At 35.0% G+C, this 26,745-nt stretch overlaps 1 protein-coding gene across 7 annotated transcripts in view; it reads left to right on the plus strand.

Annotated features, from left to right (window-relative positions):
- The window catches only part of TTK (TTK protein kinase), a 40,361-nt gene that overhangs the window by 4,466 nt on the left and 9,150 nt on the right, over positions 1 to 26,745 (plus strand). For 4 of the 7 annotated variants that reach the window (XM_019830888.3, XM_019830885.3, XM_019830889.3 and 1 more), the window contains 14 exons: positions 388 to 610; positions 954 to 1,060; positions 3,496 to 3,639; positions 5,024 to 5,138; positions 5,300 to 5,372; positions 5,467 to 5,558; positions 7,269 to 7,359; positions 8,339 to 8,459; positions 12,804 to 12,952; positions 17,072 to 17,208; positions 18,785 to 18,908; positions 21,703 to 21,795; positions 26,041 to 26,198; positions 26,568 to 26,719. In XM_019830888.3, coding sequence (XP_019686447.1) covers positions 388 to 610; positions 954 to 1,060; positions 3,496 to 3,639; positions 5,024 to 5,138; positions 5,300 to 5,372; positions 5,467 to 5,558; positions 7,269 to 7,359; positions 8,339 to 8,459; positions 12,804 to 12,952; positions 17,072 to 17,208; positions 18,785 to 18,908; positions 21,703 to 21,795; positions 26,041 to 26,198; positions 26,568 to 26,719 — 1,779 coding nt within the window. The remainder of the gene's footprint in view (positions 1 to 387; positions 611 to 953; positions 1,061 to 3,495; positions 3,640 to 5,023; positions 5,139 to 5,299; positions 5,373 to 5,466; positions 5,559 to 7,268; positions 7,360 to 8,338; positions 8,460 to 12,803; positions 12,953 to 17,071; positions 17,209 to 18,784; positions 18,909 to 21,702; positions 21,796 to 26,040; positions 26,199 to 26,567; positions 26,720 to 26,745) is intronic. The other 3 variants (XM_045057768.1, XM_045057767.1, XM_045057769.1) reach the window with 3 other exon arrangements.

The following is a 26,745-nucleotide window of genomic DNA, read 5'->3' on the forward strand; positions in this document are numbered from 1 at the left end:
GAGAGAATTCCAAGCACGCCCTGCTCTATGATGAGGGCTCTGTCTCACAAACCTGTGAGATCATGACCTGAGCTGAAATCAACAGACGCTTAACTGACTGAGCCACCCAGGTGCCCTTACATATGGTTTTTTAAAAGCTATGAAAAGCTAGCTTATTTCCAAAGTTTTTCTTTCCTTCAGAATATGTAACTTTTGGAGTAAAATAAACTCTTACGAAGACATATATGCAGGAAATATGTTGCTTACATTTATATGAATTGTTAAGGTTTTTAAAATAATTTAAGGAGTTTATGTATATTTATATTAAGAATATAAATTACTAACTTTAATTTGAAGAAAAAGTGCAATTTGGCATTTCTTGTGGCATATTTTCTTCCTCTAATTCAGATAACTCGGGAACTGTCAACCAAATTATGATGATGGCAAACAACCCGGAGGACTGGTTGAATTTGTTGCTCAAACTAGAGAAAAACAGTGTCCCTCTGAATGATGCTCTTTTAAATAAATTAATTGGTCGTTACAGTCAAGCAATTGAAGCACTTCCTCCAGATAAATATGGCCAAAACGAGAGTTTTGCTCAAATTCAAGTGAGATTTGCTGAATTAAAAGCGTAAGTATTCACTTTTGAATTATGTTTAACTACATTACATAGTACACAACTACATTATAAAAGACATGTTAGTATTAATTGTAAGAAAATTATTTTTTAACCAAATCCTTCTGTTTATAATTAACAAATGAATATTGTAAACTCTGTTTACTATGTATATATTTCCACAACAGTTATGTATTCTGGACTCTGCCTAGAAAGATGTTAAAAATTAACTTAGTATTTAATTTTACACAGAAAAAAACCAGAATCCCATGTCCTTTGGAAAATTGAATAAGGAGTTATCAAACTTAGGTAGCTGTGCCCTTTTTTCTAAAATTTGACTCTGAAATCTTTTTTACAGTATTCAAGAGCCAGATGATGCACGGGACTACTTTCAGATGGCCAGAGCAAACTGCAAGAAATTTGCTTTTGTGCATATATCTTTTGCACAATTTGAATTATCACAAGGTAATTTGAAAATGTCAAGTCCAAATTTGAAAAATGTTAACTTCGCGCTGTAACTCACATTCTAATATTAAATCATACATATGAAGTAAAAATTTGAGGCTAAAGGCATGAAAATTGATCAGGTGAGAGTATGGGGGAAGAATGCCACCAAAGTGTAAATGTAGAGAATGTTTGTTATACTAGCTTTTCTACTTGTAACAGATAATCCAGAGATGTAAGTGAACATTGTGTTTGTGCCATTAATTAGATTCAGGAAGTGTCTAAAGGAAAGTGGCTTTTTCATTGAGTATTTGTGCGAGAGAAGCATATAAGATACTTAAGTTAGTGCTTAGATAAGCTTTCCTTATACTATGGTTTCATAGTACTAAAATATATACACCAAAATAAAATTGTAGCATTAATTGGTAGTTCTTCTTTTTAATTAAAAAAAAAAAAAGGAAACTGCTGTGGAAGCTTTTATTTCTTGTTCTTTTGATTCTTCATAGTCTTGAGTTTTTGGATAGAACTATGGCAATGTCTTCCTCACATTTTTAGCCTGCCCATTCCTTAGTCTTTTCTTTTTCTAATTTTCTGGGGCTTTTGGATCCATGAGGGTTTCAGTCTGCCCTCTGGCCACATGGTACTGTTTCCCTCTGTCTTGTTTCTGCTCCAACCCTAATCCCATTTGTTACCTGTGATGCACACATTATCGCTAGTGGTTTGGTTCAGCCAGAGTTTCCATCACGGAGCCCAAAGCAGGGCTCAGTCACTGGCATGTATTTCCCAGGATTGAGGTTAGAGAAGAGCACTGTAACAGCTCAGGAAATGGTTTGAGAACCGTTAACTTTTACGTGTTTACATGATTTCTGAGTCCTAGTTATCTGAATCACCTCTAATCTATCCTGTGCACTGTCAGGTGACTTTTAAAAAAACCATTCCTTTTCTGCCTAGGAACATTGATTCCTCCTTGCTTGTTCGAGGAAGTTTGGCAAGGCCTTTAGTACCCTCTCTCTTTTCGTCATTCTACTTAAAGCATTTGTTGAAGTATTGTGGCCTATCAGTAGCAACTACAAGTTTTGTATCTTTAGAACACACAAATATTGAAAACCTCAAATTTTGTTATCTGTAAAAAAATAAATTTTATCACTCAAGGTCAAAATTGCAGTTATTTTGGACAAGATTATGAATGGATTTTTAGGAAGTATGCACATCTCTGAAATTCTATGTGCAGTTTGGTGTGTATGGTTAGAGGACATTTGGTATTTTTTTTATCAGACTCTCAAAGGGGTCTGTTACTTTATTAAGCTCCCTAATTACTAGTTTTTATCTAAGCCTACCTTCTTTTGCTGCCCTAAAATGCTTAAATTGTGAAATACCACTACTCTGAATAAACGTATACTTAGCCACTATCAGATATGTTTAAATTCTTAAAATTTGTAAACTGTCAGAAGATAGAGATTTCCTAATCATTTTTAAATCCTAAGTGCCCAAGTGTGTAGCATAGCTGAGTTGTTCCCAGAAATGCTGATAACACATTCCATTGATACATGATGTACACATTTGACATTTTAAATCAAATTCTAGACAAAATATATTGAGTAAGTTGGCAATTGAAAGAAAATTTGGTGGTTTATCTGTAGTCAGAAAAATAATTATGGTGGTGTCAGTTATTTTACATTTGAGGGCGGTATAGCTAAGTCTGATAGCTAAACACTAGTCTTTTTTTTATTGATTGATTTATTGATTGATTTATTGATTGATTTTAATGTTTGTTTATTTTTGAAGGAGAGAGAGATAGTGTGTGTGGGGGGGGGGGTGGACAGAGAGAGAGGGAGACACAATCTGAAGCAGGCTCCAGGCTCTGAGCTGTCAGCACAAAGCCCGTCATGGGGCTCGAACCCACAAACTGCGAGATTATGACCTGAGCTGAAGTCGGACGCTCAACCGACTGAGCCACCGAGGCGTCCCTATTACTATTTTTTAAAATATGAATCTTTTGATGGAGGATTCCCTTTAGCAAAATATGTCATCCTTAATAACTAAATGTTGTTATGAATGATTATTATACTGCATTGTAACAGATTGATGCTCTTGGGACTGTAGTAACATCTAGAGCTTAGTTTTCCTTTTACTACATCCCCTAAGTTTCTGTTTTATTTAGTTTTTGCTGCCCCCCACTTTATATTGCTTTGTTATATTTCTTTTCTGAAAATGGGCAGTGTTGCTAAAATGAATGCATAATTATGTTTACTACTTATTATATAAGTAAGCTATTTGACAAGAAGAGAGAAAGAAGAGAGAAATTGCTTTTATTTGCTTATGAAATAAGGTATGTGAATCTTGGAATAAATATCTTTACCTAAGCCTTTTAAATTTTTTCCCTAGGTCCTGATGAATAAGTATCTGGGGAATGAAGATTGTTGCGTTTAAATGACAAAATTTTTTTACTTTGTTAGGTAATTTCAAAAAAAGTAAACAACTTCTTCATAAAGCTGTAGAATGTGGAGCAGTACCACTGGAAATGCTAGAAATTGCCATTCGGAATTTAAACCTTCAAAAAAAGCAGCTGCTTTCAGAGGAGGAAAAGAAGAGTTTATCAGGTAAGGGTATTACTGTGTGCTACTACTTTTCTGTGGTAGATTGTCCGGCAAGAAAGAGTTCAGGATAACATTTTAAAGAAAAATACCATCTGTGTAGAATGATCAAAATCTCAGATTAAATTTCAGATGTAAAGGAGGTGTAGGGCTTTTAGAAGTACCAAAATCTTTATTAACCCTGTTGGAATTTTTTTTTTTTTTTTTTTTTTTTGCTAATCAAACTCATTAGTAAATTAAAAAATTCAGTCTAAGCAAGAGAATGACTTTTTTTTATATGAAATTTATTGTCAAATTGGTTTCCATACAACACCCAGTGCTCATCCCAAAAGGTGCCCTCCTCAATACCCATCACCCATTCTCCCCTCCCTCCCACCCCCCATCAACCCTCAGTTTGTTCCCAGTTTTTAAGAGTCTCTTATGCTTTGGCTCTCTCCCACTCTAACCTCTTTTTTTTTTTTTTTTTCCTTCCCCTCCCCCATGGGTTTCTGTTAAGTTTCTCAGGATCCACATAAGAGTGAAAACATATGGTATCTGTCTTTCTCTGTATGGCTTATTTCACTTAGCATCACACTCTCCAGTTCTATCCACGTTGCTACAAAGGGCCATATTTCGTTCTTTCTCATGCCATGTAGTACTGCATTGTGTATATAAACCACAATTTCTTTATCCATAAGAGAATGACTTTTTATTTTATTTATTTATTTATTTTTTTAATTTTTTTTTTTCGTTTATTTATTTTTGGGACAGAGAGAGACAGAGCATGAACGGGGGAGGGGCAGAGAGAGAGGGAGACACAGAATCGGAAACAGGCTCCAGGCTCTGAGCCATCAGCCCAGAGCCCGACGCGGGGCTCGAACTCACGGACCGGGAGATCGTGACCTGGCTGAAGTCGGACGGTTAACCGACTGCGCCACCCAGACGCCCCGAGAATGACTTTTTAGAAATAAGGAATATACCTTTATTCTGGGGAAACAATTATGTAATTTTGAAACTGTTACATGTATACTTAGAGAATTATCTTCACAACATCTTCATGTCTGCATATCTTATTTGGGGACAAATGTTTACTATGAATTATTATTATTATTATTTTTTTTTTTTTTTGAGAGAGAGAAAGTATAATGGGGGAGGGGCACGGAGAGAGGGGGACACAGAATCCCAGAATCCAAAGCAGGCTCCAGGCTCTGAGCTATCAGCATAGAGCTTGATGTGGGGCTTGAAATCATGAACCACGAGATTGTGACCTGAGCTGAAGTCAGACTCTTAACTGACTGAGCCACCGAGGTACCCCTGAATTATCTTTTTTAAGTATTCATATTTGTGAGGTTACTTTTTGTGTATTTCTTATATCTTGATAAATTTAATTACAATTTAAATTTTTTTATAGCATCTACAATATTAACTGCTCAAGAATCATTCCCCAATTCACTTGGACATTTACAGAATAGGAACATCAGTTGTGATTCCAGAGGACAGACTACTAAAGCCAAGTTTTTGTATGGGTAATGAAACTGAATCTGTTTTTTAAATTTTCATCATACATTTATGTTATTTATACATCTACATCTGTATTTTAGTGTTAGAGTAATAACATTAGCAGTTAATGGCAATTCCTATGTTAATATTATTCTTTTAAAAATTGGGTTATTTTCTTCCTGTATAGAGAAAACTTGCCCCCTCAAGATGCAGAAATAGGTCATCGAAATCCCTTGAAACAAACAAAGAAAGCTAAACGGGTAAGTTATTTCTAATGTACCTTGATTAAAGTGATAGTGGTGAGGTCTATACTTATTTCCTAGTTGGTTACTTAATCTTTCAAAACATTTCTAGTCATGCCCTTTTGGAAGAGTCCCAGTTAACCTTCTAAGTAGCCCGGATTATGGGAAGACAGATGATTCAGTTGTACCAAGTTTTACAAAAAGGTATGTTTGAATTTTAATTTTTTAATTTGTTTTCAATACTTAAAGATTGATGACAGAATGGTCACAAAGTTTTTTATTGCATAATAGTAATTATGATTAAGTATTTTTACTTAGTATTAAAGGTTAGGGACAAAGGAATGAGTGGGGAATGTGACTTTATTTTGCTTTTCACTCATTAAAAATTAAATGGGGGCACCTGGCTAGCTCTGTTGGTGGAACATGTGACTCTTGATCTAGGTAGGGGTTGTGAGTTTGAGCCCCATGTGAGGTGTAGAGATTACTTAAAGGTAAAAATCTTAAAAAAAAAAAAAAAAAAAAGAATGGTTAACAAATTATGGAACATGGAGGAAAAAATATTAAATCAACATTAAGCTTAAAAGATAAATGCAGACATCTTTGAGGTAAAAACTCCTAGTATCTGGGCATTTCTCGCTTATGGGTAGTTTCTCTGGTAAGAATCCGTTTCTTATGTTTGTGAAAGTCTTCATAGCAGGGGTGGAAGGAGGTCTAGGAACAATTTCTTTGCTAACAAGTTCAAGGAAAAGAATAGCTGTCAGTGGGAAAGATGATTAATTCACTCATTTGCTACAGAGCCCAGGGCATCAAGAGGTGGGGCAGAGCAGGTAGAGATGAAATATTGTTCATCACGTCCAATGTGTTCTCCTTTCTTCAACCTGGATATTTATCCCCTTAAAAGAAGTGGGAATCTAGTTTTCCAACTTAGCTAAGGGAATTGTTCTGGTCTGTTCTTAACTCTAACCATTCTTGATAACCTTATTTCTATTAGAAAAAGCCCCTTGGATTCCAGAGAATCATTTTGCAAATAAACTTCAGAAATACAACAGGTTGTTTTTATTATTTATTTATTTATTTGTTTATAAAATGTTTGTTTATTCATTTTTGAGCAAGAGAGCGAGCACACGTGTGTGCACAAGCAGGAGAGGGTGAGGGGCAGAGAGAGAGGGAGACAGAAAATCCCAAGCTGGCTCATGCTGTCAGCACAGAGCTCAATGCAGGGCTCAAAACCACGAGCTGTGAGATCATGACCTGAGCTGAAATCAAGAGTCATTGGATGCTTAACTGACTAAGCCACCCAGGCGCCCCTGATTGTTTTTAGTTGACATCTTTAATTAAAATTCTGTTACACTTAGCACTTGACTAAAGATAGATACTAAGTGTATTTTGGTTGTCCAGAATCTTATGAGATGACTTTTTTCTTGTCTCCATTTTAAATACCTCTCTGAATAATAAAAGGAGACTTTCTCCCATTATAAAAAAATAAAAATAAATCAAAACCAGCCATTTTCTTGGTGCTTGCCATGATACACTGTATGGTTGACACTGTGGAGGCCTATGGAAAGGTTTATACTCTAGTCCTTTTCCTTAAGCTGCTTGCATTTCGAAGTGTGGTTTCACCTACATACTGCTGTCCCCTTCTTTACTACATTCCTACTTAGCCCCAATTGTTACTTATTACGTTATGAAGTACACAATCACCTACCACTTATCTGTCCTTTTTGTCATTGCCCAGCACCTAACTTCATTACATTTGTACTACAATCATGTTATTTTTAAAAATAATTTTTCAAGAGATCTTTCCAATTAAAAAGTGTATATATTGTTAAGAAGTCAATTTTAAAATGGAAAAAATAGCACATTAAAAAGATTAATTTCAAATTAAGCATTAAAACTATTTTGGTTTGTGGGTAGCAGACAGACCTCTGGATCAGAACGCCAAGATATGATTGTACCTGGATCTAAATCAAGTGGAAATGATTCCAGTGAATTGAGAAATTTAAAGGTATTTTAATTTTTAAATCTTTATATGGAGCAAGGTTTCCTGATCTAGGATCCATGGAGTTTTTCCCGGGGAAGGGGTCCAACAGTGTTCCTGAAGCCCCAAGAGATACAGGACCACTAGTGGGAAGTGGTACAGAAGTCCTAAACTGTTCCTCCAAAGTTGACAAACATGTACATTTCATGTAGAGAAATGATCAATGATCTCCTGGGATAACTTTGACATAAATCTTCTCATGCTTATATTTAAACAGATTAGTTGGGTTTGGGAATAGCTAGGGGAGTCATTCCCCCCAAATTCTGTTTCTTGGTTGGTGTGTTTAATCATATGTTCTGACAGGACATCTTATATAGCAATGAGAGTAAATTGTGATGTGTCTTTGTACATGCAAAGACTGGAAACAGTTTTAGTCTCATACTGTTCTTATTGTACTTGAGTTCAACCCCTGGCCTCACAATGTGGGTCTTTTCAAGTTTATATTTTTTGTAATTCATCTTTTTCATGGTCTATGCTTATTATTTTAACTGATCATAGCTACCTTAGAGAATAGTGCATAGTTGTTTAAAAAGTTTACTTTTTGGATTTTAGAATAACTACTGTTTTAGACTTATGCAAATCTTAATTTTCACTAATGTTATTTTGGGGATAAAATACCATCATAGTCACAAAATAATGAGGCATGTCTTATGTTATATTCAAATTTTCAACCTCTCTTTTTAAGTGATTATATTTTATGAGTTGATTATGTCCATTGAAAGCACATTGGCCAAATTTATGGTTATGGCCAGTTCCACTGTCCTAGTCAATAATTCAAGAAGTTAATCTTTCCTCAGTTTGTGAGTCTATATCTGATTATAGTAGATAATTTTCTTAGCAATCTTTTCACATAGATGAGACTTTAGTCTATTGAACACTAAGACAAATTAGTACTATTACTGTTTATGAGACTTTATTATTTTTATGTCTTATTCTTTTCATGTAGTCTATTCAAAATATCCATTCCAAGGAACCTCTGATGTCGGATGAGAAGAGTTCTGAACTTATTACAGATTCAGTAACCTTGAAGAATAAAACTGAATCAAGTCTTGTATCAAAATTGGAAGGTAAGAGAGACAAAATAGGCTTTTATTAATTAAGAATAGCACTCTGGTGCTTGTGAAAGTTGACCAGCCATCTACAAATTACAATGTAAGACTATATGTCCCTTTATCTTGTATGTCAATTGAATTATATAGAGTCTATGAAAAATGTTGAATTTTGTAGCAGTGGAAGTTTATTTGGCTAAAAGCTGTGTAAAAGCAAGAGTGGAGGGAAAGTACATTGGGGCTGAGTTAGGTTTTTCAGTTGGCTTGACAAATACTTTTCTGGAAAAAAACACAAGCTGTATCTTTATGATAATTCTCTTTTTTATCGGACATTTGATTTTCTACTATATGAGTAGTATGATATGTTCTAAGGGGATATAAATGAATCAAACAGTCCCAAGGAGATTGCCATCCAGTGTGGGAGACAGACTGATAAATATAATGCTGTGTAGAATTTTAGAGGGTATATTGAGAAGCACATAAATAAAATGCTGTGAGAATTCAGAAGAAGGAGAAATGTGAGGAACTATTTGGTTTAGGGTAAGAACATGTTTTATGGAGAAGAAAGGTGAAGAACTATTTGGGTTTAAATAGGAAGAAATGGCAGTGATAGAGTATTTCAAATGGAGGAAATAATGAAAACAAAAGAATAAAATATTTTAGGAACAAAAGATAGTCTATGCAGAAAACTATAACAGGTCATGCAGAAGTAGAAGGTAAAACTAGGTAAACTGAACTCCACGCTTACATTTTTTTTTTGTAGATATCAGAGTACCATTAGAGATTTTTGAACAAGATCATGAATTGGATGATCCTTGTCCAAACAAAGTTTACCAGATTGACTAATGTTTTTCTTTAATTGGACTGAAGAGGAAAACTGGGACATACTAGGCTTGTTGAGACTCTTTGGTTTCCAGACTGGAACTTCCCTGGTGTTAGCCCTGAAAAGTTCTATATATAGCAGAATGACTGTCAGTTCCCAGCAAACTGAGACTGTTATTCACCCTAGAATGGTCTATTTGCCATTATTTTGATTTGGAATAGATTCCTTTTCCTAGTATTTGAAGGATATTTTCATGGCATCTATCATAAACTGGTATTACTGAAAAATCATCTTTACCAAATACGCTTGTTAATAATACTAATCTTATACCTAATTTAATGTTTTTCAGTAAATACTTGTTGAGTACCTATACAGTGCCAGTAATACTTTATTATATGGTAAAACTGCCAATTACAAAATCACCCAAATCATGAGAGTACAGTCTGTTGAAATATCATTCCATTCATACGCGTTTCTTTTGAGTGTATCCAAAGAGTGGGGTTGTAGGGTCACAGAATGTATGTTCAACTTTGGCAAATAGTGCCAGTTTTCTAGAATGGTGGTCCATTTGACCAGCAGGGATGTTGCTCTTGCTCCATATTAGTCCCAATTGTTTTATTGTTGGTTTTTAATTTTAGACATTTGGATGCTGCTAAGTGATATCTTACTGTGGTTTTAATTTGCGCTTCTCTGATGGCTTATGATGTTGAACATCTTTTTTTATGTTTATTGGCCATTTGGATATTCTCTTGTGAAGTACTTGTTTGAAACTCTTGCCAATTTTTCTATTGGGTTTTCTTTCTTTTTCTCATTGATTTCTAGGAGATATTTATATCATCTAGATACATATCCTTTGTTGGATATGTGTGTTACAAGTAATTTCTCCATTATGTACTGAAGACTTTTTAGGAAAAGAAATTCTTAATTATTATGCATTTTAATTTATTAGTCTTTTCCTTTGTGGTATTTCCTATGTCTTTTAACAAATCTATGCCTGCTCCAAGATTGTAATGATATTTCTGCATATTTTAGATGATTTATCATTTTGCCTTTCACATATGGACTTACATTCTAACTGAATTTAATATTTGTGTATAAGATTCTGTTGTTTTTTTCCCTCATGTGGATATCCAGTCGGTCCAGCATCATTTATTGAAAAGGCCCTTTTTTCCCGTCAGTGAATTATAATGTTTATTTATTTATTTTTGAGAGAGAGACAGAGAGTGAGCAGGGGAGGGGCAGAGAGAGATGGAGACAGAATCCTGAGCAGGCTCCAGGTTATCAGCACAGAGCCTGACCTAGGACTCAAAACTCATGAACCATGAGAGCATAACCTGATCCAAAAGAGTCTGATGCTTAACTGACTGAGCCACCCAGGCGCCCCTCCCTTAGTGAATTATAAATTAGATATCCTGTGATATCTGGTTTTGGATTCTTCTCTGTTCCATAGATCTTTGTGCCAATACTATCTTATTTACTGCAATCAATTGAAAATCTTCCAACTTCATTCATCTTAAAGGCTGTATCAGCTATTGGGCCTTTTGGGTTTCCATATAAATATTAGAATCTACCAGATTCTTTTTTTAAAATGGGATTTTTTTATTGAGATCCTAATGGGACAGGTTGGCATTTAGCAGATAGGTTTTCTAATCCACTAATCTGGCATATATCCCTTCATTCATTTAAGTAGTATTTAAGATGTTATCGAGAACTATTTTCTGTTAGAGGTTTTTCTTCTCTTTTGCTAGAGTTCTTGCTAGATACCTGGCATTTTCAATGCTGTGATGGTGAATGGAATATTTTTAAACTATTTTTTCATCTTCTACCTTGTTGCTGGTATATAAAAATACAACTGGTTTTAGCTATTGATCTTAGATATAGTCAGTGAGTTACTAAATTCACGGAATAATTCTAACATTTTTCTATGAATTCTTTCATAGAAAGAAAACGATTTAACATTTTTTCCTTATCCTTTTAACCTTCATTTTTTTCTTTGTATTGCATGTAACATCATAATGAATAGAAGAGATGATAGGTGGGCAATCTTATTACTTATTTTAGAGGGAAGCTTTCCATATTTTACCTTTGTATGAAATAATTGATGTAGATTTTTTATCTACTCTTAATCAAATACCAAAACAGTGAATTTTGCTTTATACCTAGATTGTCATTAGATATTTTTTGTGACTGTTGAATCTTGTCAAATGCTTTTTCTGCATTTATTGAGTTGATCATGTATTTTTCTTCTTAGTCCTGTTATTATGGCAAATTAAATTGATTTTCACATGTTAAGCAAACTTCACATTTAAGAATAAACATAACTTAGTCATAATTCATTATCCCTTTTATCTATCCGTTGTACATACTTGTTTAGAATTTTTGCACTATGGTGATAGTGAATATTGATATTCATAGGATAGTAACTATAGTGTTGAGACTTTTTTGTTGGGAGACCATTAAGAAACTAAATTACAGGCTAGTTTAATGTAAAATTTTTGTTAAAAAACTAAAGCTCTATGGATACCTTGATGGCTCAATCGGTTAAGCATCTGACTTTGGCTCAGGTTGTGATCTTGCGGTCCGTGAGTTTGAACCCCACGTCGGGCTCTGTGCTGACAGCTCAGAGCCTGGAACCTGCTTCAGATTCTGTGTCTCCCTGTCTCTCAGCCCCTCCTCTGCTCATGCTCTGTCTCTGTCTCTCAAAAATGAATAAACATTAACAAAAAATTAAAATACTAGAGGTCTATGTAAAGTGGTAAATTAGCTTCTCTTTATTAATAAGACCTTATGATATATATGTGTTTTTGAATTTTTATTTATTTATTTGGTATTTTCTGGTGAAGACCCAGAAGTATTTAAATTCAGAATGGTCTCTGATAAAGCTCTAGGTAGCAACTTAGGAACATGACTGTGTTATACCTTAGTAAAATGACTTATTAAAAGCCAATTGTCAGCAGCTGGCTTAATGTTTTTAGTTTCTCTCTTTGTTTTTGTTTTTTTCCTAATTTTTTTTTTTTTAACGTTTATTATTGAGAGACAGACACAAAGCGTGAGCAGGGGAGGGGTAGAGAGAGGAGGAGAGGGGCGCCTGGGTGGCGCAGTCGGTTGGGCGTCCGACTTCAGCCAGGTCACGATCTCGTGGTCCGTGAGTTCGAGCCCCGCGTCGGGCTCTGGGCTGATGGCTCAGAGCCTGGAGCCTGTTTCCCATTCTGTGTCTCCCTCTCTCTCTGCCCCTCCCCCGTTCATGTTCTGTCTCTCTCTGTCCCAAAAATAAATAAATGTTGAGAGAGGAGGAGACACAGTATCTGAAGCAGGCTCCAGGCTCTGAGCTGTCAGCACAAAGCCTGATGTGAGGCTCGAACTCACAAACTGCTAGATCGTGACCTGAGCCTAAGTCGGTCACCTAACCAACTGAGCAACCAAAGCACCCCTTCTCTCTTTGTACTAATATAGTTTGTAACATGTTTCGTATTTCAGATTTAATTTTATTATCAAATATTCTTTCCTTTTGTTGATAACAACAACAAATGCAATTTCAGAAATTAAGGAACATCAAGAACCAAAGGTTCCAGAGAGTAACCAGAAACAATGGCAGTCTAAGAGAAAGTCAGAATGTATAAACCAGAATCCTGCTGTATCTTCAAATCAGTGGCAGATTCCAGACACAGCCCAAAAAGTTGATACAGAGGTAACTTTCTTTTCCTCTAAAGTGTAACATTGCCATTATTTGTGATGTGATGGTCATGTTAAATTTTTTTCTTTTATTAAATCCTTATGTACCATTTTTAGTGGAATAGTTTACTTAGAGGATGTTTCTTATTATTCACAAAACAATGATCACTACTAGTGACAGATTCAGTAAAAGTATATGTCAAGCTGAAGTCTTTTTTTATTTTCAGTGGTGCTTTTGGATTTCTGGTAGACTGGTGCAGGGGTCAGCAAACTACAGCCTATCGGTCAAATCTAGTTCTCAGCCTGTCTGTAAAGTATGTTTTACTGGAAGATAACCATCCCCATTTATTACTGTCTAGGGCTGCTTTTGAACTGTAACAGCAGAATTGAGTAGTTGCAACAGAGACTCTGCCTTAAAAAGCCCCATATGTTTACTACCTTGCCCTTTACAGAATACAATATGCTGACCCCTGAACCAGTGCAATGCTGTACCAAAAGATTTGATAATTTCCTATTATCCCATGGATAAAATAGAAAAATATAGACTAGACACTGTATGTGAATTTATAACAGGTTGAATGATCATTCCCAATGGTCAAAGGTCATTTCAGAAGGAATGATCTGGTAGGCTACTAGAGAGTCATACTGTATATAGTCCATGGCTATACTGCCCTCACTACTTTCAGTTATATTCTAACTCAGTGGGTTCTCACATGTTTTTGTGTTGGGATCCTCTTTACACTCTTCATTATCAAGACCACGAAAGAGCTTTGTTTATGTAAGTTATATTTATCTGTATTTACTGTATTAGAAAGTAAAACAGACATTTTAAAAATATTTATTAACTTACTAAAAATAACAATAATAAATCATCACATGTGAATATAGATGTTTTATGAAAAATAAGTATTTTTGTGTTTTATTGAGGTGTAATTGACATATAACATCAGTTTCAGGTGTACAATCTAACTCAATATTTGAATTATGAAGTGATCACCATAATAAGTTCATTTAACATCTGTACCCATACAGCTACACAATTTTTTTTCTTATGGTGAAACTTATAAGATTTACTCTCTTAGCAATTTTCAAATATGCATATAGTATTAATAAATATAGCCACCATGCTACACATGCATCCTCATAACTTATTTTGTAACTGGAAATACCTTTGTATGTCTTTATTTAATGTTTATTTATATTAGAGAGAGAGATAGAGAGGCACACAGAATCTGAAGCAGGCTCCAGGCTCTGAGCTGTCAGCACAGAGCCTGCCATGGGGCTCAAACTCATGGACCACCAGATCATGACCTGAGCCAAAGTCAGATGCTTAACAGACTGAGCCACCCTGGTACCCTATCTTTGTATCTTTTGATCCCTTTCACCTGTTTCGTCCACCACCCATCCCCACCGCTGTCAACCATTAATTTGTCCTCTGAATCTATGAAGTCGTTTTTTTGTTTGTTTGTTTGTTTGTTTGTTTGTTTGTTTTAATTCATATGTAAGTGATATTATGCAGTATTTGTCTATATCTGGCTTATTTCACTTAATGCCATCAGCGTCCATCCTTGTCAAAAATGGCAAGATTTCATTCTCTTTTATGGCTAATACTCCACTGTATACTATGTATATATACACACACCATATTTTCTTTATCCGTTCATCCATCAGTGGACACTTAGGTTGTTTCCATGTCATGACGATAGTAAATAATGCTGCAGTGAACATAAGATTGTATCTTTTTGAGTTAGTATTTTCATTTTCTTTGGATAAATACCCAGAAGTGGAACTGTTGGATCATATGATAGTTCTATTTTTAATTTTTTGAGGAACCTTCCTACTGTCTTCTATAGTGGCTGCACTGATTTACATTCCTACCAATATTGCACAAGAATTCTCTTTTCTCCACATCCTTGCCAACACTGTTAGTTTTTGTCTTTTTGACAAAATTCTAACAGGTATGAGGTGGTATCTCAATGTGGTTTTGATTTGTATTTCCCTGATGATTAGTGATGTTGAATGTCTTTTTCTCTATCTGTCGGCTATCTATATATCTTTGGAAAAATATGTCTATATGTTTAGACATATTTACATATTCTGCCCAATTTTTAATTGGATTGTTTGCTTTTTTGCTGTTGAATTGTAGGGGTTCATTATATATCTTGGATATTAACCCCTTATCAGATACATGATTTGCATATATTTTCTCCCATTCAGTAGTTTGCCTTTTCATTCTGTTAATGATTTCCTTTGCTGTGCAGAAGCTCTTTAAGTTCAATTATAGCCCCACTTACTTGTTTTGCTTTTGTTGCCTTGTTGCCTTTGCTTTTGGTATCACATCCAAAAAAATCCTTGCTAAGACTCCTGTCAGGGAGCCTACTGCCTGTGTTTTCTTCTAGAACTTTTAGGGTGTAGGGTCTTACATTCAAGTCTTTAACCATTTTGATTTAATTTTTGTATATAGTGCAAGAAAGTGGTCCAGTTTCATTCTTTTGCTTGTTGCTGTCCAGTTTTCCCAACACCATTTATTGAAGAGACTTTATCTTATTTAATTAAAGATCTAAGTAATGAAGTAAATAATAAATACTAGATGGGAAGAATCCTGATAGGTTAAATCATGGATCATATGAAACAGCATCTTTTTTCTTTTTGAAACTTGAAAGTCAATAGCAGGGTGAGAGGACTCAAAACCATTTATTTGTCATTAGGGAAATGCAAATCAAAACCACAATGAGATACCACTGCATACCCACTAAGATGGCTATAATTTAAAAGAGACAATAACAAATGTTGGTGATGAAGTGGATAAATTGGAACCCTCATGTACTACTGGTAAGGATATAAAATGGTGTAGTTACTTGGAAAATGGTATGGCAGTTTCTCAGAAGGCTAAATATAGAGTTATCATATGATCTAGCAATTCTACTTATAAGTATATACTCAAGAAAACTGAAAATCTATATCCACACAAAAACTTGTACTTGCATGTTCATAGCAGCATTATTCATAATTGCCAAAAGCGGAAATAATCCCAAATATCCAACAGCTGGTGAGTGAATAAACAAAATGTGGTACTCTAATTTCATTATTTCATTTTATTATTCAACAATGAAAGGTAATGAAGTACTAACAAATGCTACAACATGGATGAACTTTAAAGACATGCTAAGTGAAAGAAATCTATCACAAAAGGCCACATATTATGTGATCCCATTTATAAGAAATGTCCAGAATAGGCAAATCCATATACAGGCAGAAAGTAGATTAGCGGCTGCCAGAGACTGGGAAGAGTGGAGAACGGAGGGTGACCACTAATGGATATGGACTTTCTTAGGATGATGAAAAGGTTCTGTAATTAAATAGTGCTGATTGTGTACTCTTGTGAACATACTAAAATCCACTGGATAGCGTACTTATGAAAAGAAGAAAAAGGAATTAGGTGGTTTCCTGAAGTCACTGCTTCTCCAGCAGCCCTCTCAAGTAGAGATTGTTTTTACTTCACATCTCACTTACCTTATAGCTAAAAACTCCCTGTAGCTATATCCAGATCATTTCTTCTCTTACAGAGCCCTGACCTTTTGAGGCTCCTGTTTTTTGGATATACCATCCTGTTCCTTGCTATTGCTATCATCTCTGGACATCCTAGTGACTCCCCATCATTCCTTGAGGATATTAGGCTCTGGATAACTTCCACCTACTTCTGATTAATAATTTCTTCCTCCCTTCTGACCATTTCCTTAATTGCACTTTAGCTACCCATTCCTATATCCCATATACTGTGGTTTTATTGATTAAAGGAAGCTAAGTTTTCAGAAGTACAGAGTACTTATTTAGATTATAGAAGTTCAGTAATGGTTATAGTAGTCCTGATGGCAGAGGATATTAGATCCTGTTTTGTTAATACCATGAGTCTTCCCTCTCCTTGTAATCCTTTTGAAGAAAATATAATAGGCTTCAGAACTTAGAGTGAAAGCTATACTAAAAAGTTATTGGAAGTCTGGAATACATATGTTTACTTATTTTAGCATGTTTGTGTATTACATTATTTTTTCTTTTAGAAATTAAAATGTTTATAAAGCTATTGAACAGGTGTCTAAAAACTGTAAATCGTGATTTATTTATTTATTTTTTTTAGCAGAAACAGACCACTTTTGAGCAACCTGCCTTTTCAGTTTCAAAGCAGTCACCACCAATATCAGCACCTAAATGGATTGACCCAAAATCTGTTTGTAAGACACCCAGTAGCAGTGCCTTGGATGATTACATGAGCTGGTAATTACTTTTGGCATTTTAGTTTGGCACAGTGGAAATAACATGGGCTTCGGGGTTAAATAGATCTGAAGTTGAATCCTGCTCTGTTACTTTAAAGAGTTTCCAAATTTATATTATTTTTCTGAGCATCAGTTATTTCACCTGTAAAAGGGGAGGGGAAGGTGGCTACAATACATTTTTAAGGATTGTTTTGAAAGTCTCTGTCCTATTGTAATTTGTACCTACAATCTATAAATACTCTAAATATGTAAAACTTCTTGGTAATTACACATTGCTACATGGATATCTTTGTGTAACTGAGAGAGGTATTTTAAAGGTTAGCATTCTTATACATGATAAAGGGTAGCTACATTTTATAGCAAAGGAGGGTTTTTAATTGGAATGTGATAGTTTCTGAAAGAAGTTGGTTGTATAGGTCACATAGTTCTGGGAGTGTTCAAAGGTAAAAGACTTGAGTGTATGGGAATGAGGGATGAGTAAAGAAATTGGATGGTCATTGCTGATTGATAGGAAACACAGGGATATTGCAAAAGCAAATTAATGACATTTCAAAGAAAGAAAATAAAGGAATGTGGCACATCATATCATCCAACTAGTAGCTATATTTTTAATGTCTTAGAGGATAACTTAAATCCATGATGCCTTTTGTTTTTAATTTTCATAATGTAATCTTTGATTTTAATTAGAACTGGCCTTAGAAGTTTTATAACCTGGGCTCTTACCAATTTAATATAGTTTTGCTATATATTACTTCATTTTATTATATGTGGAATATTTTAATTTTTTTTTAAGTTTATTTATTTATTTTGAGAGAGAGAGAGAGAGAGAGAGCAGGGGAGGAACAGAGAAAAGGAGAGAGAGGGAATCCCAAGCAGCTCTCTACAGAGCCTGATGTGGGGCTTGAACTCATGAACTGCGAGATCATGACCTGAGCTGAAGCCGAGAATTGGATGCTTGACCTATTGTGCCACCTAGACACCCCATATGTGGAATATTTTAAAGAAAGTTGATAACTAGAATAGTGATATAGTTATTTTTTGTGAAGTTAGGTTATATATTGTCAACAAGTATTTGAACTCCTTTGTGCCAACCACTCTTCTAGGTGTTGAGGATGTGATAGTGAATAAGATAAGCAAAACACAAATATGAACTCAACAGGTTTAATCTCAAAAGTCCAAACTCCTGTAATGTAATTGGCTTTCTGATATTTCTAGCATGCTGTTGTAGAGCACTATTGTTAAAAAGCACTCGTATGCCATAGGCTGACCTTTGCATTGGCTAAATTCTTCTAAAATAACCCAACCTTCACTTTTAAATGCCATCTTATTAATTTTACTAGTAAGGATTTCTTGTCTAGGGACAAAAAATTACTTTCAGAAGGAATTTCCTCAAAATGAAATTTCTGTTGATAGTATATCTAGAATAAATAACTTAGCTATATTATGAAAACTGATGTGGATTCTGTTTGATGTAATACATTTAAGTTTATATGCATCTTTTAAAATCACACAAACACTGAGTCAGAATCTTGTTTCTACATTTTTCATGTTTTAAATTAAAACCATTTCTTTCCTAGTTTTAGAACTCCAGTTGTAAAGAATGACTTTCCACCTGCTTGTCAATTGTCAACACCTTATAGCCAACTCGCCTGTTTCCAGCAGCAGCAGCAAATACCTGTTACTCCACTTCAAACTTTACAGGTTTGATAAATTTTATTTATGATGGTATATGTTTAAGGTATGATCCAAAGATTTTATCTTCATAGCATCTAGTTGTTAGGAAAGGCCTTAAGAACTTGTCCATTCTTAGGCAAAACTCTTAATAGGGAAAACCTATTAAGGGTGCCTTGTGACTTTTTTCTTTTTTAATTTTTTTTTTTTTCAACTTTTATTTATTTTTGGGACAGAGAGAGACAGAGCATGAACGGGGGAGGGGCAGAGAGAGAGGGAGACACAGAATCGGAAACAGGCTCCAGGCTCCGAGCCATCAGCCCAGGGCCTGACGCGGGGCTCGAACTCACGGACCGCGAGATCGTGACCTGGCTGAAGTCGGATGCCCAACCGACTGCGCCACCCAGGCGCCCCTGTGCCTTGTGACTTTGAGAGGTTAGTTATTGAAGAAGCTAATGAAGCTTTTTTATGACCTAGGCCAAAAGATCCAGTTTGAATAGCTAGGCAAAATTTGTCTTGTAATTTAGGTAACTTTTTATTCTGTTTCACTACTTAAGCCTACTATTAACTGTGCAGCCTCATTTCACTGGCTGATTAATATGCAGTTAAGTTTTCAAGAATATCAGAATAGCAATATAAGATGCTACTAAAATATAAAGTAATTATAAAAATAGGAAAATTTTTGCTGGTGAGGCAATTGTATTGTCATCTGGAGAAAAAATACTCCTGATATCAATACTATTAAAATTAGTTTCTAATAACTATCTGAGTGGCCACTAAATACTGGTGGAAAGCATGAACTTTGAAGAGAGGCTTTCTGGCCATGAATCTTGGCCTCACTACTTACCAACTGTGTGACCTTTTGTAAGTTACTTAAATTTTCTGTGGCCATTTCATCATCTATAAGGTGGGGATAATAAAGATACCTACCATAGAGGATAATTGTGAAGATTAAATTAGTTAACATATATGGAACTTGTACAGCAGAGCCTGCTACTTAGTAAAGAAAAGATAGCAGCAATTGTTATTTAAATAAAACAGCAAAACACACACACACACACACACACACACACACACACACACACAAACAGGTAATTAGCTGTTACATATTGAGAGATTAAAAAAAAAATTAGCTAACAAAAAGTGGAATAATGGTCACCAGTGTCTAGAGGGAGGGAGGAATGAGGAGTTACTGTTTAATGGGTGTAGAGTAAAATGCAAATTTTTGTTATGTATATTTTGCAATTAATAAAGAACAAAAAAAGCTGACAATAGATTATCCTATGGAAAGAGAAATAGTATTTTGAAGATTGAAGCAGAATAATAAATTACTAAGGAGAAAAAGATGATCAGGTTTGTCCATACATTGATTCAGAACATTTGTTGAACTCTTCCTCATGTCAGACCCTGTTTGAGTTGATATCTAGAAGTCAAGTCATGACCACATGAATGGGCCAGGAGCCTTCTAGAAAAGGCCAGTGTCAGGAGGAAACTAAAAAGAGTCCAAGAGGGACGAGGTGATCCTTAGGGTTCCTCTGGGCCCTTTGAACTTTACCCCAAGAGGGATAAGAAGCTGTGTAACAGGTTGGAGCAGGAAAGTGAACTGATCTTATTTGCATTTTGAAATAAATTACTCTGGCCACAGTGAGGAGGATGGGCTAAGGGGGATGTGGAATGTCCTATGTAGGAAACTGAACTTCACATTAGTATTGAGTCAGAAATAAGTCAGAATTACTTACTCTAACAACTGTCAGCAGTTAGGGGGCAAAAACATTGAACTGCTTTCTTCCCTCTCAGAAGTTTTCAGTTTAAGTGCGAGAAGATGCTCCAAAAGGAAGAGGGGTGGGAGTAGGTAGTGAAAAGCCTTTCTGAAATTATAACTGAATGAAAAATAACAGGTACATATTTCAAAGCCTAATACTTTCTTACAGAAAACATATTTCATGACTCAATAGTGTTTTTTAACCCCTGAGGTTAAAAGGTAAAGAAAGAGATTACATGAGAGAGTTCTACCATTTGGGATTTAAAGCAGGACTTGGTTAAATTGAGGTTTATTCAGACAGACCCGTTTCAATTTAGTAAATCAGCTAATCAGATGCGCTTTGTGTCTCCAGCTTTCTTGTCAGCTTGGAATGGGTCCTCTCACTGCACTCCCATCTGTGCAAAGCATTTATAGATCCTCTGAGGGCTCTGGCATAAGGGAAGGGAAATGGGGTCTGTTGCAATAGTACATCAGCTACAAGTTTGCCAAGGTAGATGCTGAAGTTCAAATTAACTAACTTGTTGAACATCATTCAGCAGAAAGGGGGCATTGCTGAAATTTGCATTTGTCTGATTGACTCTGGAGCTAGCATACTGCTTCCCTTATAATGTAGTGCTAAATGAGGAAAAAGAATTTAGATATAATTATTTATGCATGTATGTAAGTGAAGAGGCATATATAAGAAAAAAGAATAAGGTGAAAAGTAATAGGTTGTGAGTTTGTGTATTGGCATTAAGTGTTTTCTCCCTGAATCTTCTATTTATTTATGTTAAGAAGTAAAGGTGAACATTGTATGTCAACTATACTTAAATTTAAAAATTTTTTTTTAAATTAAGTAAAGGCAAGTTAGAGGGAGACCTTGGAAGTCTATCTATATATTAATAAGTTTATTAATTTGACTAAAATATGTAAACTTCCTCTTTAAAATATTGTGACTAATATCTAATTACTTGAAACTTAAGATAATTTAAAAATTGGAAGCATTTCACTGTACTAAATACAAGCTAGTTTCTCAGGCATATTCTTTGCACCTTTGAATCTTTATATATTTTAATTATTTAGATTTCAGCATCCTCTTCAACAAATGAATGCATTTCAGTTAAAGGAAGAATTTATTCCATATTGAAGCAGATAGGAAGTGGAGGCTCAAGTAAGGTAAGTATCTTAAATATTTAAGAAAGAAAAATATTTTCAGCTTTCCTTTCTTTGTCTTTTTACCCTTTGGGGTTCTTTTTTCTTAACATCTAGGGGCCCATATTGCTTTTGAGCCAAAAATATCCTTATCCCCTGCTCCCATTCCTTCTTTCCAACAAATGACATATCTCTTTAGACCTATCTCCTAATTCTGATTCTCTGTTCTTCCCTCTGATGTCCTATGCCTCTAGATTTCTTCTCTAAATGACATTAACATGGATTTGGGGTGGCAAATGAAGCTATGTATTATCATAAAAGAATCTTTCTAAACATCAGGTAGGGCATGTTGTAAATAATATTTTAGGATGATTCAGCAAGATATATGATTAATATTTTGAGTTTTTTGAGTTTTTCATTTCAAAAACAGTTTAGTAATGAGAGTTTCTGGAATTAGACTAGATCATTTTCTAAATGTATTTGAGCTCTAAATTTACATGGTTCTGCTTTTCTGGGTGGAAGGCATCTCAAAAGATCTGTCTAAACTTACCATCTTTAGTTCTTTTCATTCGGTTCTCTTAAATCCACTTCAGTCAGATTTTTACCTTTATCACTTAGCAAAACAATTGCTGTCAAGATCACCAGTGATCTCAATGTTTTTATTAAATCTAATTCTTTGCTTTAATTTGGGTTACTTAGCATTTGGGAGAGTTGATTGTTTTTTTCTTATTGGAACTTTTTTTTTATTCCCACTTGGCCTCCCTCAGTTTTCCCCTTCTCCAATTGGCCATTCCTTTTAAGTGTTCTTGTCCCCCATCCTAATGGTGCAATGCCCCAGGGTTTAGTCCTTGACCTCTTTTCTTCTCTTTCTAAACTCACTTCACTCCTTTGGTGTTGTCCAGACTCATGGTTTTAGATACCATGTATATGCTGACAGTTCTTAAACATCTTTCTAGCTTAGACCTTCCACTTGAATTCCAGACTTGTATATCCAGTCTCATTGCTCACTCTCTCTCCTTGGGTGTCTACTAGATATTTAAAACTTAATATGTCCCAAACATAACTCTGGCTCCATAGTCTTTCCCAGTTCAGTAAATGGCAACTTCATTCTTCCACTAACTAGGCCAAAAACTCTGAAATCATAATTGACCTCACTTTCTCTCACACATACACCCAGTTAGTTGGTAAATCTTGTTGGTTCTACCTCAGAGCATATCTAACATTTGCCTATTTCTCACCACCTCCACTACTGTCATTTTGTTCAAAACAACTGCCATCTTTTCACCTGGATTATTATAATAGCCGTATCCCTAGTTTCATTGATTTAATCCTTGCTTTCGTGGTGTATTTTAACGTAAGAGTCCGTTTTCCTCTAGATCTCCTCATGTCTTTGCTCAAATATCTTCTCAATCAGGCCTTCCTTGGCCATACTCTTTAGTACCACAACTCTTAACCTTCCAGTCACTGGTGAGCTCCATTTCCTTCTTTATTTTTCTCTGTAGCCCATCCTCTGTGCTTTGTAATTTACTTATTTGGTTTGTTGTTTGTGTCTTCCTGAACTTGAATATAGTTGCATCAAGATAGGGATGTTTGTCTGATTTGCTCAACAGTGTTTGCTCTGTTATCTAGAATACTACCTAGAACATGACAGAGTGAAGTTATTTGTTGAATGAATGTCCCTCCTCAACTGTTTTGCTGTTATAAGTTGTTAAGGATGATGTATGAAGCACAGCCTGTTGGGTTTAAGTTTTACTGTATTTTCTAAGCCAACTAACAATAGCTAGATTTGTTTAAGATGGTCTTGTTAACTTATTATAAAAAGGTGTGTACATTACTATGAGTAGCAGTTCAATAATGTTCATTGCTTTTTTGTATACATTTTCTTCTTTCCCTTGTCTCAGGTTTCAGGCATGGGAATAAAGGGACAATTGATTTTTATCAATATATTTGAATTATCTGATTTAGTTGCTTTAATAGAAATTCTTTTGTTAACCTTTATTACTTTAGCTATAGTTGAATAGTGTCCAGGTGAGATACTTATTTAGTGGCATGTTTTCAGAGAATGTAAAATAATCTTGACGGTGTTTTAAACATTTTTTCCTTGGAGCATAATGGAAGATGTTAGCTTAAGTGAAGGGTCAGATGATAAAGACACGACTGGCCCATATCTTTTTTAGTGTGATTATATTATCATTTTTTAATTTAATTATTATGGTGGAGTTGACAAAAATCAATGTACCTCAGGGAAAGAGGGTAACATGCTTTGTGAAACTAACCATTTATGCTGTATTTTAGAGTTTAGGCAGTGGCCAACTTATACAGTATTAAGAACATTTAGGAAGGTCATGGAGGCTAATAGGAATAGTCATGATACTAGCCTGTCTAGTTCTTTCACCAACTTCCCATGGAACTGAAAATTATAACTCTGATACTATCTCTATGAGATGGAAGTAGAGGCTATCTAATCATCAGTTATTGCAAGAATTTTGCCAGAAGAGGGGCAGTAGGGGAGTAAAAGCACATACGTGCAAAAAGTTGATTGAAAAGTTTTTATTTCCTTCAAAACTTTGAGATCTTATTATATAGTTTTAATATCTTGCAAATCTCTTTTTCTGATATACCCGACAACTTTAATAGGTTTTAAAATGTCCACTTCATTCTGTCCTAATTGTCCTTAATGATGGTAGCTAACTTTGCTACATTCCAGACACATCCATCTTGGTCATCCTTCCAACCCTGTGTGGTAGGAACTACTAACAACATTTTAATTCTACTAGAGTGGTAGGTACTCTCAATTCTCTGAGGTTTAGAAGGCTGTTTACCATATACAAAGTGGCTTTACACTGTTTTAAAATTCCTTTTATCATCCTTTGCTCTTTTCTGCGGTCTCTTGCCCTATCACTGTTTTAATGCCCCTCTTTGTCTAATTTGCTGTGTGTGCAAATAAAACCAGTAATACTTTGTTAGTTTTATATTTAAAATTTTAAAGTAACTACACCTGACTGCTTGATAGACTATCCTTATTAGTACAGTTGTAAATGCATGAATCTCATATACACATTCGTTCTCTTCTCATCCTTGCCCCGACCTGGTCAAGGTTAAATGGTTTTTAAATAAATGATATTTTACTTCATTGTGTCAAAAGGGATGAATGAATGTAATTTTTCTTGCTTATAATGGCATTTGTATTTGTATACTTGCATTTTAGAAGCCTCATGCCTCTTGCATGTTTTCTGAAAGTTGGACACATTAACAGTATTTTCTACTTTTCAAAATGTATTTATTATCTGCCCTATTGCTTAGAAGTTGACTGTCATTATAGCCAGAGCTGTTTGACCCATACCTGACAGTGGGCTTATAGGAACATCTTGTTCTTGTCAACTTGATTTTGAAAATGGGACCTAATCTGGGGCGCCTGGGTGGCTCAGTCAGTTAAGCTACAGATTCTTGATCTGAGCTCAGGTTTTGATCTCAGGATGTGAGTTCAAACCCCACATTGTGCTCTGAGCTGGGTGTGAAGCCTACTTAAAGAAAAATTCATAAACTTTGATCTAATCTACTTTTCACAACTGAATATACAAATAGCTTACAATTATTACATATTTTAAAATACCACATGAATGAGATGCCAATTCCAGTCACAGTGGAAAAAACACCATCTGTGAAATGAATTGACTCTTTATGAAAGCCCTTAGTAGTTCTTAACATTTTATTGAATTATTTATTTATTTATTTAATTCATTTATTTATGAAAGAGAGAGCATGTGCATGAGTGCAAACAGAGAAGGGGGCAGCAGTGGTGGGAGAGAGAAAATCTTAAGCAGGCTTCACATTCCCTGCTGAGCTCCATCCTGTGACTTTGGGATCACGACCTGAGCCAAAACCAAGAGTCAGACACTCAACCAATTAAGCCACCCAGGCACCCCTGTTAACATTTTTGAATGTCTTTTGCTTTAGGTTATTTTTTTGGTCAGGGCAACCCAACAGTGTTATGAATAGATATGAAATTTAAATAATCTTTCTTATATGTTGTTATAAAAACTTTTTATGTTTATGCCTTTGTGTTATTGAATGCCCATTGTCATAGGTAGTTGAGAATGGTCTGTTAACTCTCCAAACATATTTTTTTTCCCTTCAATACTCAAAATAAGCCCAGACACGTTTAATTATTCATATCGGTATTTCTCAACCTAAAATTCTAATAAATTTAGAGATATTGTGATAGTGTAAAAGTAGTGCATTCTAAACTTTTTCTTTTGTTCTATATAGGTATTCCAGGTATTGAATGAAAAGAAACAGATACATGCTATAAAGTATGTGAACCTAGAAGAAGCAGATAATCAAACAATCGATAGTTATCGGAATGAAATTGCTTATTTGAATAAACTACAACAACACAGTGATAAGATCATCCGACTTTATGATTAGTAAGGATTTTTTTTTTAATATAAAAAGAACAGGGGCGCCTGGGTGGCTCGGTCGGTTAAGCGTCCGACTTTGGCTCAGGTCACGATCTCGCGGTCCCTGAGTTCGAGCCCCGCGTCGGGCTCTGTGCTGACAGCTCAGAGCCTGGAGCCTGTTTCAGATTCTTTGTCTCCCTCTCTCTCTGCCCCTCCCCTGTTCATGCTCTGTCTCTCTCTGTCTCAAAAATAAATAAACGTTAAAAAAAAAATTAAAAAAAAAAAAAAGAACACTATTTTTGCTATAATTCTACAGATAAAGAAGATAAATACTTAGTCTTAATAGTGTAAGCTAACCATGTATTTTTTTGTTGTTGTTTTTGTTTTTAATGGCAGTGAAATCACGGACCAGTACATTTACATGGTAATGGAATGTGGAAATATAGATCTTAATAGTTGGCTCAAAAAGAAAAAATCCATCAATCCATGGGAACGTAAAAGTTACTGGAAAAATATGTTGGAGGCAGTTTACACAATTCATCAACATGGTATTTTAAAACTCATTATATGCTGA

This window comes from Felis catus, chromosome B2 (genome assembly GCF_018350175.1).
Source record: "Felis catus isolate Fca126 chromosome B2, F.catus_Fca126_mat1.0, whole genome shotgun sequence".
Lineage (NCBI taxonomy): Eukaryota > Metazoa > Chordata > Mammalia > Carnivora > Felidae > Felis > Felis catus.